Consider the following 15,107-nt stretch of genomic DNA (forward strand, 5'->3'; position numbering starts at 1 on the left):
AGAGAATTTTTGGGGAGAAAGTGCTGGGCTATATATCAATTATATGACTGTGCAGGGAAAAAGCTAAGATTTTAAGAAGAAAACATTCTTTTGAATTATATACCCGTCGTGTGGAAGTTGACAGCAGAAATGAATCCCACATGCCCTTATTGTGGCCAAGAGACTGATATGGATGAATTGGAAGAATAAAAACAAAATCCTCCTTAATCAATGGATTGGCGATATGATGGAGGCGGACTGGGGGCACCCTGGGGCTCATCTAGACCAACCCCTCGCTGGCACAATTCTCCCAAAATCTCTGTGCCTGGGTGCAGCGGGAGGACAGAGAGAAATTAAGGCAACCGCTAAGTGATAGGTGCAAATTGATTAAAAGCCACCTTCGACTTCAGTGGGGCTGCCGTACGGCCACCCACTCAGAGGGCTTTCAAGGCGGTGGGATGAGGGTCATCTAGCCCAACCCCCTGCAATGCACAGATTGCAGTTAATAGGACATAAAAATTAATAGGACATAAAAATTACAAATACCCAAATACAGATGGTCATTTACCCTCGTTAGATTCAACGTGCTGCCACCTGCCTTATTGCAGGGCAGCTTCGAGGGTAAACCATAATACATGGAACAAGTCTGCCCCTGCGGCTGGATGGAGGTAGAAACCGTCTCTCACGTCTTGCTATGCTGCCGTTTCTACAGGGATCTACGCTCGGTATTTATCACTCCTGTTATACCCAAATCTCCAAATGGGTCTAAACTTCAATGTCTAAAACTCCTGGTAGAGGACAAGGATCCTGAGATCACGCTCAGGGTGGCCAAATTGTGTGCGACTGCCAGAAAACTCAGGGAACTACCAAAACGATTAAGGTTTTAAATGACAATTTTAGGTTATATTTTAGTGATCAAGATTTAATATATATTTTTAACTGTATTGTCTTTGTTATACCCAATTGCAATTCAATGCATTCCTGTTGTGTTTTATGATTTCCCTGATATTGTTAGTGAGCCGGATCTGGTCTGTGACCGTAAGAATAAAATTCAACTAGGACATTCATTGTAAGAGGCAGTCTACCCCTCAGGTGGCTGCTGCTGCTGCTGCTGCTGCTGGACTTCCCTCTCGGGACATCTGCTTGGCCATTGCTGCTGCTGCTGCTGCTGCTGGGCTCTTTGTAGGTTCTTTGTCCTTCTCTGCCTCTTAACCAACCAGACCCCTGCGGGAAACCCGCAAGCAGGATTCGAGCAAGCAGAGCCCTCCCTAGCCTTAGCCCCCTCCTCTGCATCTGTCTAATTCCCTAGCGAAGCCGTCCAGAGTGATGGCCAGCGCCGCCTCTTGTGGCAGGGAGTTCCATAGTTCAACTCCGCATTTGGCGCACGGCGAGAGCAGGCGCTCGTGCTGCAGTCGCGCAGATGCATAAGTGCAGGGAAAGGAAAGGGCGCTCTTTATTCCTGAAACCGCGAGCTCGCGCAGGACTAAATGGGACTCGCCCGGGACTCTGCATCAGGGAGAGAAAGGGCTGGGCTGCTCCCGCGCATGCGCCGTGCCCGGGGCTCCCCTCGCTCCTTCCCCGCGCCATTGCGCCACCGCGCAGAAAGGGACTCGCGCCGCAGCGAAGCCCCAGCGCGCATGCGCCCCGGGCGGGAGGGGGAAGAGTCGGGGAGGGAGCGGGGCGCATGCGCAGTCGCCGTCCCCGGGCGTCGCGGGAGCCATGCTGACTTCACCCCCAAAGCGAGACCTCGGCGGGGGAGGGGGCGGCGCTCGATCCGGACCCCCCGCCAGGCGGCTTCGACGAGGCGGGTTATTTTTCTCCCTCCACCGGTTTGGCGCTTTCTTCTCGGCGGACGGGCAAAATCGCCTCATAGATTGACCCCCCCCCTTGAAGGATCATCCGGGCATTTTTCTGATGGAACGGTCGCGTGACGGCGGGGAGCCAATCAGGAGGCGATGACGTGGGCGTCACTTCGGATTCCCGCCCGGCCATGGCAGCTGAAGCGACCGTTGAGGGGGATTTTTTTTTTTTAATGGGTGTTTTATTTCTTATTATTTTGTCACGTCGCGGGGGCCTAAGTTTGGCCGGAATTTAATCAGGATGGGCCTCGTCGCACCGGGGCCGCCAAGGTCGCGCGCCTTCCTCCTTCTCCCGATGGCGACCAATGAGGTGAGTCCCTTCTGCCCACGTGACACGTCTGGACGAGTGAAGGCTCGGCTGGCTGGGGGATGGGGAAGGAGAGGGATCTGCCAGTCAAGTCGCTGTTCCCGCCTCCGGTGGCGCAACCTGGCCAATCCAAGGCGGCGACGGGCGGTGGCTGTTTAAAGGGCCAGCTGCCTGAAATGAAGGGAGAAGTTGGCTGTCACGTGGCACCTGACAATGGGACCCCCATTTTTTTTATGTGGGGGGAGGAGGGGCGTCTTCGGAAGAGGGGGGGGAGAGGTGTCCCCCCCTCTGTCTTGTGGCTCATTCCAGGCTTCTTTAAAGCTACAATGATGCAGAAGCTTCTAGGAATTGGGGTAAATTTCAATATGACAGGTGGGGTTTTGTTTTGCAATGATGGGGGGGCTTGGGGGGGCGTCTCTTTGCCTTGCTGAAGTCGGGGTGTGTGCGTGCTTGCATTGGGGGGGTTGCTCGTCTTTTAAAGCAAAAGGGGAGAGTTTGGGGGGCTGCCTTGCAAAGGAAAGTGGTGGGGCTATCTTTTGGGAAGGGGGGGACGTGAGCCCTAAGCCCCCCCCGCGATATTGGGGGGTGCCTGGGAGAGTGTCCTGGGCAGCAGAGGGTGGGCTTGACCTTGGCACCCGCCTTTGTTTGACCTTGAGCTGTTTTCTCCCTCCAAGCCCCCAGTCCCCACGTGGAGGAGGCCAGGCAGTCCCCCTAAGTAGGCGACTCAGAAGAAGCAGCAGAATCTGGGCTGAAAGGAGCGAAGACTATCAATGTGGGGCTGCCTGTTGTTTCTTAGGTAGGGCTATGTGAGAGAAGGGCGTTTTCCATAACCTCAGAAACTGGGGGCTGCTGGAGATGTGTGTGTGTGTGTGTGTGTCCTGTGCAAGCAGGGAGGTGAGTGGGAACAGCATTTCAGACATGGCGGGCGAGGGGCAGCAGCTTTGCCTGGCGTGCTTTCCTGCGCCTCCAAAATGGCTGCGGTGAATGTGCTGTGTCACTCCTGCCTGGTGATGGAGGAGGAGGAGGAAGAGGCCTCCTCGCTGGAATAGGGCTGGGCGGGAGCGCAATGGGGCTGGCAGAGGAAATGGAGGAAGGGGCAGGATCTGGCGCTGCCCTCCTTTCGCTAACCCTCCAGTTTTCTCCCCAGTTTTCTCCTCTTTCTGGAGGCCGTCAGCTGGAAGGCTCCGGGTGCCCCTGCAAAATGGCCGCTGTGGAGAGAAGCACAGCATGCGGGAGGAGCATGGCACACAGGGGCAGGACAGGCCTCTTGAGCCCCGCGTGTGGGGCGGCTGGGGTTAGGGGGTGCTGCCTCTCCCCCTTTGGTGAACAGGCCAGCGGGAGGGAGAAGCCTCCTTTCAGCCCAAAGTGCGCCAGGATGTGACTCATCTCAAAGGACCGTCCCCTGCTTCTCCTTCCAGAACAATCCAGGAAAGGGGGGGGGCTGAGGATATGCCAGCAGTTTGACCCCCCCCCCCATTTCCATTGGACTCAGGAAGTCGGCTGGTGGATCCCTGCAGCTGCAACAGCCTCCTTACTTCTGTCCTTGGCTGTAGAGAGAGATCCCCGCCTGGAAAGAGAAGCACCCTGGGACCTGCCCCCTAGATCAACCGGCCCCCTTTCCACGCCCTCTGGACAAGGGAAGCCAGGCTCTCTCCCCATTGAGCAGGGAGGAGGCAGGCGCGGCCGGGCATAGCCCCTGCCTGGGGTGGGGGGCTGTGTGGAGGGCTCCTGCCAGCACCACCACCCCCCCCAGAGCCTGGGGGAAGGCCACGCACCCCACAGCCAGGGGGTGGAGGCCAACGCCAGCCTGCCTCCCAGGAAGGGGCCTGCTGTCCTCCAGGCCAGGCACTTGCTCCAAGGGGCCAGAAATTGGCTCCCCCATTTCCCCCCTGGCTGAAATGTTTCTGCGTTGGGCCTTGGGGACACTTTGGCCCCACTTTGTCTATGGGCGAAAGCGATAGGCTGCTGCCTTGTGGGCCCTGGCAGGTGGCGGTCAGGGCAGAGGGGCTGCCCCTCCCGAGGCGGGCCTGGCCTGGCCTGGGCTCCACTCTGGCCCTTGACCTTCGCCCCTGGCATGGCAAAACAGGGCCATTGCTGCGAAGCCTTGGGGCGCTTTTTTAAAGGGAGCTCTGCGGCTGGTTTGGCTCCTCCTCAAGGTCCCCTCTCTCTCTCGGCGCCTTGAACTCCTGCCTCGTTTCTCACGTGCAGACGGTGACGCGCGAGGGGGCGAAGTGGGGGCTTTGGGCGGCCAGGGCGCCATTTCTCACGCGCAGGGCCCGCCGTGGCGGCGCCTGGACCCTGATGTGTGGGGCCCCCTCTCCAGGCGGCGTTTTGGAGTGCGACTCGGGTGCTTCCGCCCCACTGTGAGGGGTTCGCCCCTCGATCCCGGGCTGCTGCGCTGAGGCGACGGGCTTTTCTTGTGTCGCTGTGAGGGGCTCTTGTTTTGGCGGGAAGAACGACCTGAGGGACAACGTTTCTCTCTCTTTTATTTAAACGCGCCCTGGCCTCACTTTCGCGGCCGCTCTGCCCGTGCGGGGAAGGAAGGGCGAGGAGATTTTCCCGGGCCCGGTGGGCTGCTCGGTCGGCTCATTGTTCGCCCTCTCCGCGCCCTGCCTGCTTTCTCTGGGCTGCCACAAAATGGCGCTGCTGCCTCTCTCCCCCTCCCTTCCCCCCGCGGTGAGCAGAGAACCACAACAACCAACGGCCGCTTCCCAACCGCCGCCCCGCCCCCACGTGACAGGGCGGCCAATCGGGAGGCAACGAATGGCAGAGCCGTCCAATGCGCGAGCCGGCTGCCGGGGCCGACGGAGCGGGGAGGCACAACAGGAGGCGGAAAGGGGGAGCGTGATGGATGGCGAAGTCGCCCAATGGGCGGCCGGCGTCGGCCTCTGCTCCGCCCAGAGGGCTCTCCCGAGCCGGCGAAGGGGCGTGGCTTGGCGGGATGGTGATGTCAGCTGCTCCGCGGGCCAATGGGAGCGCGGGGAGCGTCTCTATAAGGGCGGTCGGGGGCAGGCCGAGAGGCGCCATTTCGCTGGAGCGGAGGAAGGATCCTGGCCTGGGAGCGGAAGAGAGTGCCGGGCAGGGTGGGCGGACTCAATCCAGATCCATCCTCGCCGGGCGGCCCCCTAATCGCCGGTCATCGCTGTAGGCGCCAGCTCGGCGGACCCTCCTCCGGGCTTCCGTAGCGTCCTCTGCTCCCCCCCCCCAACATCCGCCCCCACCTACGCGGCGGAGAGCAAAGGTGGAGTGCGGCCAGTAATCCCAGTACAATCCAGTGCCATCCGCGCCTCGGACCGCGACGACTCGCCGGGGGAGCGGCGCCTCCGGACGCGGCGGCCTCGGCGGAGACGGGCGCGCCCTCCATTGCCGGCGCCCCTGCGCGGCGGGAGCCCGGCGGGGGGCTGGCCGGAGGGACCCCCGCCCGCCCGCCCCGCCTCGGGGTCCTGCCGCTGCCAAGGCCGCCATTTTCCTAGCTTTTGCGCCTCGTTGTTGTTGTTGCTGGCGGCGGCGGCGGGGCGGGCGGCCCCCTCCCCGATGGGGGCCCCGCAGTAGCCGAGCTCGCCTGCCTCCGGTTGGGCGGGGGGAGGCGCGGCGGCGATGCGCCCCTGAGCCCGGCGCCCAGGGCGTTTTCTTCCCCCCGCCAGGCCGAGACCGCCGAGCAAAGTGGGGGGGTTCCCCGAGGCCACGGAGGCGCCGGCGGCTGGAGCGGGACCGTCCCGGGAGAGAGCCGGGCCCCCGGGAGGAGGAGGAGGAGGAGCTCCTGCAGGCATGTTGCAGAACGTGAACCCCAACGGCAAGTACGTAATCGGGGGAAGGGGCGGCCGGGCCAGAGGGGATCGGGGGGGGGGGGGTCGCCGGGGTGGGGGGGCAGTGAGCGCGCGCGCGCGCCTTGACCGAGCATACCTGGCTGTGTTGTGTCACATGACGGGCGTCGCTTTTGAACTGGCGGTGCCACTTGCGGCGGGAGGCTTCCCTGCCTGGGTGTGTGGAAAGGAGGAACGTCGGACATCGCCATTGCTTAGCAACAATTTTGCGTCGCCTGCCTTCCCTCAGGGGAGCCTTTGCAGGGCTGCTGCAGCTCCAGTGCCATCTCTTTCCCCTCTTCTCTCACCCCCTTAGCTATCAACCGTTCCCTTTTCTTACAAGGAATCCTATTTGGAATAAGGGAATGTCCCTTAAAAAAGGGGTGAAGTTGGCAGCTATGTCCCGCACCCCTCGTTATTCACTGGTGTGAACCCTGCAGCAATGAGTTGTGTGAATTATTTGGATGGCTTTAAGGGGATTTGAGTTGCCTGTGAAGGGAATGGTAGCATCGGGAGCTGTCTTGTCATGAGACCCTGTAATGCCTTAGGGGCAAGCAAGGCTTTTTTGAAGCGCTCCTCTCTCCCGGGGTGGCAGGGCTGCTCTGCCCTTTGATGCCCTCACTCTGTTTACCAACACACTCATTTCCCAGGGCTGGTGGTGGAGCCGCAGGTGTCCTGGGTGATGGGTTGGCAGCTACTGTTGCACGCTGGGCTTGTGCACTATAAGGCAGCAGACTGTGAATCTGTGGCTCTGTATTCAGAATGTGCCACGGCTGGATTTGTGGGCCAGGAGACAGATCAGAATTCTGCATCCCCCGCCCCGTTGTTTTTTCAACTCAGAACCCACCTTGGCTTAACTGCTCCTTGCCAACTGGCTGGCCCCATTGTGTGGAGGCCTGGTCAGCCATTCATTTTGTTGTCTCCCTCGCTCTGATTGGGCAGCACCACGGCAACCGGCAATGAACCCTGTCCTTTTCATCTTATGAGCAGGTTGACTATGGAGGAAGCCTGGTGTCTCTGTTTTCCCAGATGTTTAACCCCCCCCCCATTGGTCCTGGGGGAAGAGTCCCTGTTCTCTGGTTCAAAACACCAATCCTGGGCATATTTGGAACTGTTTTAAGATGTTGTCACTGCTCTCCGGAGTGTGCCTAGTTTGCCTTGGTGGGATTCCTGCGATGCCCTCCTGTTTACTGGGCTTCATGATGGTACTTTAAGGGGGAGTGAGCTTGTGGGCAGCAAGTGTAGTGTCGCAATCTGGAAATGCCAGTGTGCTGAGGTTCAAGGGGGGAGTGGGTGCAGATGGCTCAGCACTTAGGTTGGCCTGGTCTCTGCAGTTTCCCCTGGCTCTTGCTGCGCTTAGGGATATAATTTGGTGTTTCTCTTCCAAGAGGTGTCAGAACGGGCATCTCGTGCGCTTTTGCACAGATGGGGGCGGGCAATGCTACTCCCCCTACATGTTCTATTTGCTGGCTCATGTGAGGGAGGAGAGTGCAGTAGGTGGCGAAATCCACCACAGAATCAGAGCAGATCCCCCCCCCCCCGGCTCTTGCCTTAACAGCCCTTCTCTCCCTGTCTTGCAGGATCCTTGGGGAGGGCAATGCAGGTCTGGTGGGTCTGGCAGTCGAGTCTGCGCCAGGGAAGCGGATCCGCAAGCCGTCGCTTCTGTACGAGGGCTTCGAGAGCCCCACCATGGCCTCCGTCCCGGCCCTTCAGCTGGCCCCAGCCAACCCTCCCCCTCCGGAGGTCTCAAACCCCAAGAAGCCGGGCAGAGTCACCAACCAGCTGCAGTACCTCCACAAAGTGGTGATGAAAGCCCTCTGGAAGCACCAGTTTGCCTGGCCCTTCCGCCAGCCGGTGGATGCCGTCAAGCTGGGTCTTCCGGTAATGAGCTTCCTCCTTGCCTTGTGGGAGGGGGGCTGGGGGCGTGAGGGAGATGAGCCCCGGCGGCGGGCGGGTTCTGCTGTGTTAATGATGCCCTTGTTGCTATGGTTACTGGATCACTTCCTGCCTCATCCCATGAACCAAGGTTCTTGTTTGTATCTGGTGTGCTGAGCTAGTCTTCTGGATTATTGAGCTGTGCTGCTAAAATTCAAGGTGTTTTGGGGAGCCCCTTGGGTTGCTCACCCCAGTCAGCAGCATACTGAGGGAAATGTGCCTCCTTGGCTGCCTCAGAGCGGAGTTGTCTCCTGTTCCCTGAGTTTGAGCTCAGCTGCATCTCTTCCCCAAACAATCCTAAGGCTGTTGGTTTGGCCAGGAATTTCACCTGGAGCAGCTCCCCTGGTCCCCGCCCCCCCCATGTCCCCTACAAAGGTATGGATGAGACAATACAGCCGCTTTTGCGCTCTCACGCTGCCCCAAATCTAATCTTGTGCCCTGAATGCGTTTTGCAGATTCCCATCCATGACTTTGTAGAAGACATCAAGTGACCCCCAAATTAAAGGCCAGCACCTGTGGCACCTAAGGAGTTAAAGCCCAGAGGTAAAAATCCATCTAGGTTTATGCTTGCCTAGCTTCTTTGTGCACAGTAGGGGTGCTGAGGTGGTGCTTTTTAGGCAGGGCAGGCCTCTCCAGCCTTGCTGTCCCCTGGGGAGCGTCCCTTGACAGCAAGGGCATCCTCTCTGCACCCCAGGGAAAGAAGCGAGAATCCTCTTTTGGCCTAGCAAGCTGAGAAGCATTTGTTTCCTGCTCTTTGCAAGGCTGCGCAGGAGTCCCTGCCCTTTCCCCACCTGTAGCCAACATTTGGCAGGGCCCTTTGGATGTGGCGTTGGCCAGGAGCCTGGGTAGCCCCGGGGTCGGTGCGGCCTCTGTGCCGTGCTCTTTGGGGCTACCATGTGGGTTTGCTTTCTGTTCTCTGCTCCCAGGACTATCACAAGATCATCAAGCAGCCAATGGACATGGGCACCATCAAGCGGCGCCTGGAAAACAACTACTACTGGAGCTCAGCCGAGTGCATGCAGGACTTCAACACCATGTTCACCAATTGCTACATCTACAACAAGGTGAGGGTTTGCGTGTGTGGCGGGAGAGGCAGCTGCCGCAAGGCTGGAGGATGGCTGGAGTGTCAGGGGAGTGGCTGCATAAGTTGTGAGGGAGGGGTTTGGGGGGGGGGAGAGACTCCCAAGTGTGCAGAGCAGCCTGCTGGCAACTTCATGCCTTGATCACGACTTCTCTTGGTGTAGCCCACAGATGACATTGTGCTGATGGCCCAAACGCTGGAGAAGATCTTCTTGCAAAAGGTGGCCCAGATGCCTCAGGACGAGCAGGAGATTGTGATCACCGTGGCCAAGAACAGCCACAAGAAGGGGGCCTCTCGGGCTGCAGGTAATGGCGCGAGAGGGGATTGGGGTGGGCGGGCTTTGGGGCAGAAGCGGCTAGGGTGCCTGCTGGCTTGCTTGGGTTCTACTCCAGTTGGGGGCTGTCTGGGGCAGGCTGCCTCCAGTTTAACAAAGAGCCACTTTTCTTTTTTATCCCTCCAGCACTCCTGGCAGCAGCCAACGCAGCTGCTCAGCAAGTGCCAGCCATCTCTTCCGTGTCCCACGCCCAGCTCTACCCCACAGACATCCCCACCACCGTCATCAACATCCCTCACCCGTCAGTCATCTCTACGCCTCTCCTCAAGCCGCTACACTCCACTGCTACCTCCCAGCCGGTGCTGGCGGTGCCTGCCCCAACGCAGCCGGTGGCCAAGGTGAGCCTGTGTGAGCTGGCAGCCGAGGGGGGTGGGTGGGGGCCTTGAGCTGTGTGGGGTTCCCCCTCTCTCCTCCAATCTGGCTTGGAAGCCTAAGAGCCGTGCTCTTGCCCCCCAACAGAAGAAAGGAGTGAAGCGGAAAGCGGACACAACCACCCCGACCCCCACAGCCATCATCGCCACCAGCGGCGGAGAGTCCTCTCCCTCCGCAGCCGTGCTGGAGACCAAGGCAGCCAAGATCCCGGCCCGGCGGGAGAGCGGGCGCCCCATCAAGCCCCCCCGCAAAGACCTGCCCGACTCCCAGCAGCACCAGACCTCCAAGAGGGGCAAGCTCTCGGAGCAGCTCAAGTACTGCAACGGCATCCTCAAGGAGCTTGTCTCCAAGAAGCACGCGGCCTACGCCTGGCCCTTCTACAAGCCGGTCGACGCTTCTGCCTTGGGCCTCCACGACTACCATGAGATCATCAAGCATCCCATGGACCTCAGCACCATCAAGGTAGGCGGGGGCTTGGCCACCACAGAGAAGAAGGGGAGAGGAGCAGAGGGTGGGGACTCCTGGGCACAGGAGAGGGGGGCTTCCAGAACATGGTTGCCTTTTGTGTGCTTTGGATTTTAGGAAAAATCTGTCTGCTGACGTCTTTTCATTTTCACCATACAAGCAGCTGCTTCCACAATCTAGGTTAAATAGATTTGTGGGAGGTATGAGTGGCCTTACTATTTTTTAAAGGGGCCGCCTAGTGTGAAATGCGTGTTTCTGTTCCAGGTAGAAAACGTGCCCTCTGCTAATCTTTCAGTGCCAGTTGTTGAACAGGTTCTTTATATCTGCTGCAATCTCCGCCCCAGTGGGCTTTGCAGTCAGCGTTGAGGGGAGGAGAGAGGCCATAGGAACATGAGTGAGCATGGGTGCATGGCAGAGGGGAGCCATGTGACAATGCCAGGGCAGGCAAAGCAGGGCTTGAGTAGGGCAAGCGGTGGGGAGGAGAGACCCCACCCAAGTCCCACTGGTTTTTAGCGTGAACTGGCCACATGTGTCTTAAGTGACTTTCTGCAGTCATAAGGGCAAACAAAAGAAACAAAACAGCAGTCTTGGGCTTGTTTGCTCCTTGTGTGTTGCAAAGCTCATGATCCTCCCCTTTTACTTACCTACCTTCGGTTTCCTTTTCTTTTTCTGTGGCTTCAGCGCAAGATGGAGAACCGGGAGTACCGTGACGCCCAGGAGTTTGCTTCGGACGTGCGGCTGATGTTCTCCAACTGCTACAAGTACAACCCCCCTGACCATGACGTGGTGGCCATGGCTCGGAAGCTGCAGGTGAGTTTGATGGGAAGAAAAGAGAGGCCAGTAGCTCTCCCTCCCTCCCTCCCCCCCATGACCCGGCCCCTCAATAGCAGACCTTGAGTCTTTGCTGCTCTCCCGCAGGATGTCTTCGAGTTCAGCTATGCCAAGATGCCAGATGAACCCATAGACATCAACCCCCCCTCCACGTCACTCCCACAGCCGGGCCTCCTGATGAAGTCCTCCTCAGACGATTCCTCCAGCGACGATGATGACGACGACGAAGAGGAAGAGGAGGGGGATGACGACGAGAGCAGCAGCGAGAGTTCGTCGGACAGTGAGGAGAGTTCCGACTCGGAGGAGGAGCGGGCCAACCGGCTGGCTGAGCTCCAGGAACAGGTGAGGCAGAGAGAGCAGGGGCCAAAGCAATGCCCCCTGCAGGGAAGCCTGCAAGCGAGACCCCAGAACAAGAGCAACACTCTCTGCCCCCCCAAAGTGGCTTTGAGCCACTGCTGATCACGGCCATGGATTGAGGAAAGGGCGCCTGCGGTTGGTGGGGTTGGGAGCCCCCTAACCATCTCCCTTTTGCCTCCCCAGCTGCGGGCAGTGCACGAACAGCTGGCGGCCCTCTCTCAAGGCCCGGTCTCCAAGCCCAAGAAAAAGCGGGACAGGAAGGACAAGAAGAAGAAGAAGAAGCTGGAGAAGCGCAAAGGGGGGAAGGCGGGAGGCGAGGAGGAGGCGGCCCGGCCCCAGCTCAAGAAGTCCAAGAAGGCAGGCGGCGGCAGCGGAGGTGGCAGCAGTGGTGGCAAGTGAGTGGGGCAAGCGAAAGCGTGGCGATGGGGTCGGGGTGGGGAGAGCAGGGCAAGCAGCTGGCTGATGACTCTTTCCCCGGCGGATCGACCGTGGCGAACTCCTTGTAGAATAAGCCAAGATGCCTGACAGCTGCCGCTGGCCGGGTCCCGCCCAGTGCGCAAGCGGTGGGGCCCCTGGGTCTAAGGCGTGTCTCCCCTCCCCAGGAACTCGAAGAAGGCCAGCGCCAAGGCCCTCCCTCTGCCGGCCCCTGTGCTCTACGACTCGGAGGAGGAGGAGGAGAGCAAGCCCATGACGTACGACGAGAAGCGCCAGCTCAGCCTGGACATCAACAAGCTGCCAGGGGAGAAGCTGGGCCGGGTGGTGCACATCATCCAGTCGCGGGAGCCCTCCCTGCGCGACTCCAACCCCGAGGAGATCGAGATCGACTTCGAGACCCTCAAGCCCTCCACCTTGCGGGAGCTGGAGCGCTACGTCCTGTCCTGCCTGCGGAAGAAGCCTCGCAAGCCCTACAGCGAGAGTGAGTGGGGGCGACCAAGGGGGCTGGGCTCTGGGCACCCTGGGCCTCCCACAAGGCTCCTCAGCCCACCCCAGGAGTCCCATGGCAGCCACATCCCTTCTCTTAGAAGCCGGGGGGGGTGTCGGTGTTTGAATAAGCACAGCTTTGTCCCTTTGTGAGGAAAGGGGGGCACCTCCAGACTCCATGCGGTGAACTAGGAAATACAGTGGTATCTCGGGTTACAGACACTTCAGGTTACAGACTCCACTAACCCATAAATAGTACCTCAGGTTAAGAACTTTGCTTCAGGATGAGAACAGAAATCGTGCTCCGGTGGCACAGCAGCAGCAGGAGGCCCCATTAGCTAAAGTGGTGCTTCAGGTTAAGAACAGTTTCAGGATAAGAACGGATCTCCTGAATGAATTAAGTTCTTAACCTGAGGTATCGCTGTATACAGTGGTGAACTAAAACGGATAAATGACAATATCGTCAGTCATCACAAACTCAGTCTCATCAGCAGGCAGGGCAAGATGCACCCCAAAAGGATTTTTGGCTTGGCTTGGCGCTTGGCTACCAAATGGTGGTATTCAGGGCAGTCCAAAGTAAGACAAGGAGTCATAGTAAATACAGATAATCTGGGACAGCCAACACCCTCAGCAGGGAGGCTGGGTGATGGGGGGGGTTTCAGTGGTGCTGGAAGTGGAGGGGTCTCTGCTGAGGCTCCTCTTTTCTTTCTTTAACCCTTCCTTGGACTCCCCCTCTCCGTTTCCCCAGCCAGGCTTGGGCTCCTCATGAAGACCCCCTTGGTGGGCTTTCCCTGCCTGCCTGCCTGCCTGCCAAGTTCTTATTGATAATGGAGGTGTTCAGGGGTGTCAGCCAGAGGTCTGAGAAGCAGAAGCAGCTCTCCTTGTGTGGAGCTGGGTAGTGCTTGCCCTCCTGTTGTCCCAAATGAGAGCTGGATGAGGGCGCAAGGGGAAGAGGAGCTCCCCAGTAAATTCCTTCCTTCTTTCTTCCTTCCAGCCCTGAAGAAGCCAGTGGGCAAGACGAAGGAGGAGCTGGCCCTGGAGAAGAAGCGGGAGCTGGAGAAGCGCCTGCAGGACGTCAGCGGGCAGCTGAACTCTGCTAAGAAGCCCCCCAAGAAAAGTAAGCCCTGGCTTCTGATTCCTGGGCCTGGTTCTCTCCTGCCCTTGACCCTCTGGCATCCTTCACCACCTTTGCCCTCTCTCTCTCTCTCCCTGTGCAGCCAACGAGAAGCCGGAGTCCGCACAGCAAGTGGCCGTCTCCCGCCTGAGCGCCAGCAGCTCCAGCTCCGACTCCAGCAGTTCCAGCTCCTCCTCCTCCTCCTCGGACACAAGTGACTCTGACTCCAGCTAGGCAGGCTGGTGGAGGTGGCAGCAGCGGCAGCACCAGCCGCCGGGGGGTGGCTGGCCGGCCAGCGATGGCAGCCTGCTCGGAAGAGGTTCTGCAGGACCAGAACTGGCAAGAGAGCGGCGCAGGTGGACGAGCGGGCTCCCCTCCACCCCCCCTCCAGCTGGGCGCCCGGGGTCGGAAGGGCTGCGGCTGGCTGGCTGGCGGCTTCCCTGTTGTCCCGCCCCCCCTTGGGGCCCTGGGGCGAGAGCTGGCCCTGCTGTGTTTGCGTTGTGGAATGGGGCACCCTGACTCTGTACAGTTGGCTCCAGCAAGCGTGGGGGGGCAGTGTTTTCCTGTTTTGGTTGAATCTTAGGAAACAAACTTGTGGTTTTTATAAAAGCATTTAGCAAGTTTTGGTTTTGTGACGCTCCGTTCCTGGAGGGGCAGGTTGGGGGTGAGGAACTGCGCTGTGGTGTTTGTGCCCCGCCAGCTTGGACTTGGAGCCCTGAGGGGGAGACAAGACTCTTGTGGGGAGAAGCTCCTCCTCTGACACACACCCCGGCAGGCACTCAAGAGGTTCCTTTATTTATTTTTCTTTGTTTCCCGCCGGTGGCTTTCCCTGGGATCTGGAGTGAGTGCGACCGTTGACGTCCCTGGGCAAAATCGAGACAGCATGTTCTTCGCCCCTCAAGGGAGGCTGGTGGAGGGGAGAGAGCAGCCCGCTTGAGGGTTTTTTTTATGTTGACTGTATATTTTTTTTTTCTACTGTTCCTTTTATTCCCCTTGCCTGTGTCCACCTTCCAGGGCTCTGTTTCATCTTATTGTATGTTAAGCCTTCTGGTTCTTTAAACATGTAAATAAAAAAAAATATTATACAGGCTGGTGTGGATTGAGTGGGGAAGAGGGCAGCGCTGGGCACAGACAACAGGCAGCCTTCCTGTCGAGGGTCTCGCTGCCACCAGGTCAGGGAACTGGGCCCCACCTGCTTCCAGCCAGTGCTTGGTCTCCTGAGCAGCCCCCCTTCCCGGGGAGTTGGAGGAGACTCTTAAGGGCCATCTAGTACAGTGGTGCCCCGCAAGACGAATGCCTCGCAAGACGGAAAACCCGCTAGACGAAAGGGCTTTCCGTTTTGGAGGCGCTTGCGAGTTCCTGTGGGTTTTTTTCCCTTTCCCCCCTTTCCCCCCTCTTTTCCTAAGCCGCTTATCAGCTGATCCGCTAAAAGCCGCTAAGCTGTCAATGGGCTTGCTTCGCAAGACGAAAAAACCGCTATACGAAAAGCCTGACGGAACGGATTAATTTCGTCTTGCGAGGCACCACTGTACAACCCCCTCAATGCAGTCTTCTCTAAAGAGCACAACGTGCTTTGTTTAATAGTGTGTGGTGCAATTAAGGCAGGAGAGGGTATGGAAAGCATCACCCCCCCAACCCTGCTCTTGAACGGGGAGCTGTCCTTCTGATTACCCCAGGTTGTTGACCATCACACTTCAGTCGGGCTTCCAAATATGCCATGGTGAAGCTTCAGTTTTCCTGGGGGAAAAC

The 15,107-nt window shown here is 58.8% G+C and overlaps 1 protein-coding gene across 6 annotated transcripts; it reads left to right on the forward strand.

The window, feature by feature from the left end:
• The first annotated feature begins 1,676 nt into the window (after window positions 1-1,676).
• Window positions 1,677-14,443, forward strand: BRD2 (bromodomain containing 2). Of its 6 annotated transcripts, none has more exons than XM_081851189.1 (12): window positions 1,677-2,148; window positions 7,529-7,829; window positions 8,810-8,947; window positions 9,128-9,269; window positions 9,425-9,636; window positions 9,758-10,132; window positions 10,817-10,945; window positions 11,054-11,308; window positions 11,507-11,718; window positions 11,926-12,239; window positions 13,239-13,361; window positions 13,462-14,443. In XM_081851189.1, exons 1-12 carry the CDS (start codon window positions 2,144-2,146, stop codon window positions 13,590-13,592), a joined length of 2,337 nt encoding a protein of 778 aa, XP_081707315.1. In that variant the 5' UTR covers window positions 1,677-2,143; the 3' UTR covers window positions 13,593-14,443. The 6 variants fall into 6 exon arrangements, with proteins under 6 accessions (XP_081707315.1, XP_081707316.1, XP_081707317.1 ...); XM_081851190.1 differs by lacking the exon at window positions 1,677-2,148 and adding an exon at window positions 2,319-2,517; XM_081851191.1 differs by lacking the exon at window positions 1,677-2,148 and adding an exon at window positions 2,319-2,498.
• Window positions 14,444-15,107: the final 664 nt, after the last annotated feature.

The sequence above is a fragment of the Podarcis erhardii genome (genome assembly GCF_964252035.2).
Source record: "Podarcis erhardii genome assembly, chromosome: 2".
NCBI classification, from domain to species: Eukaryota; Metazoa; Chordata; class Lepidosauria; order Squamata; family Lacertidae; genus Podarcis; species Podarcis erhardii.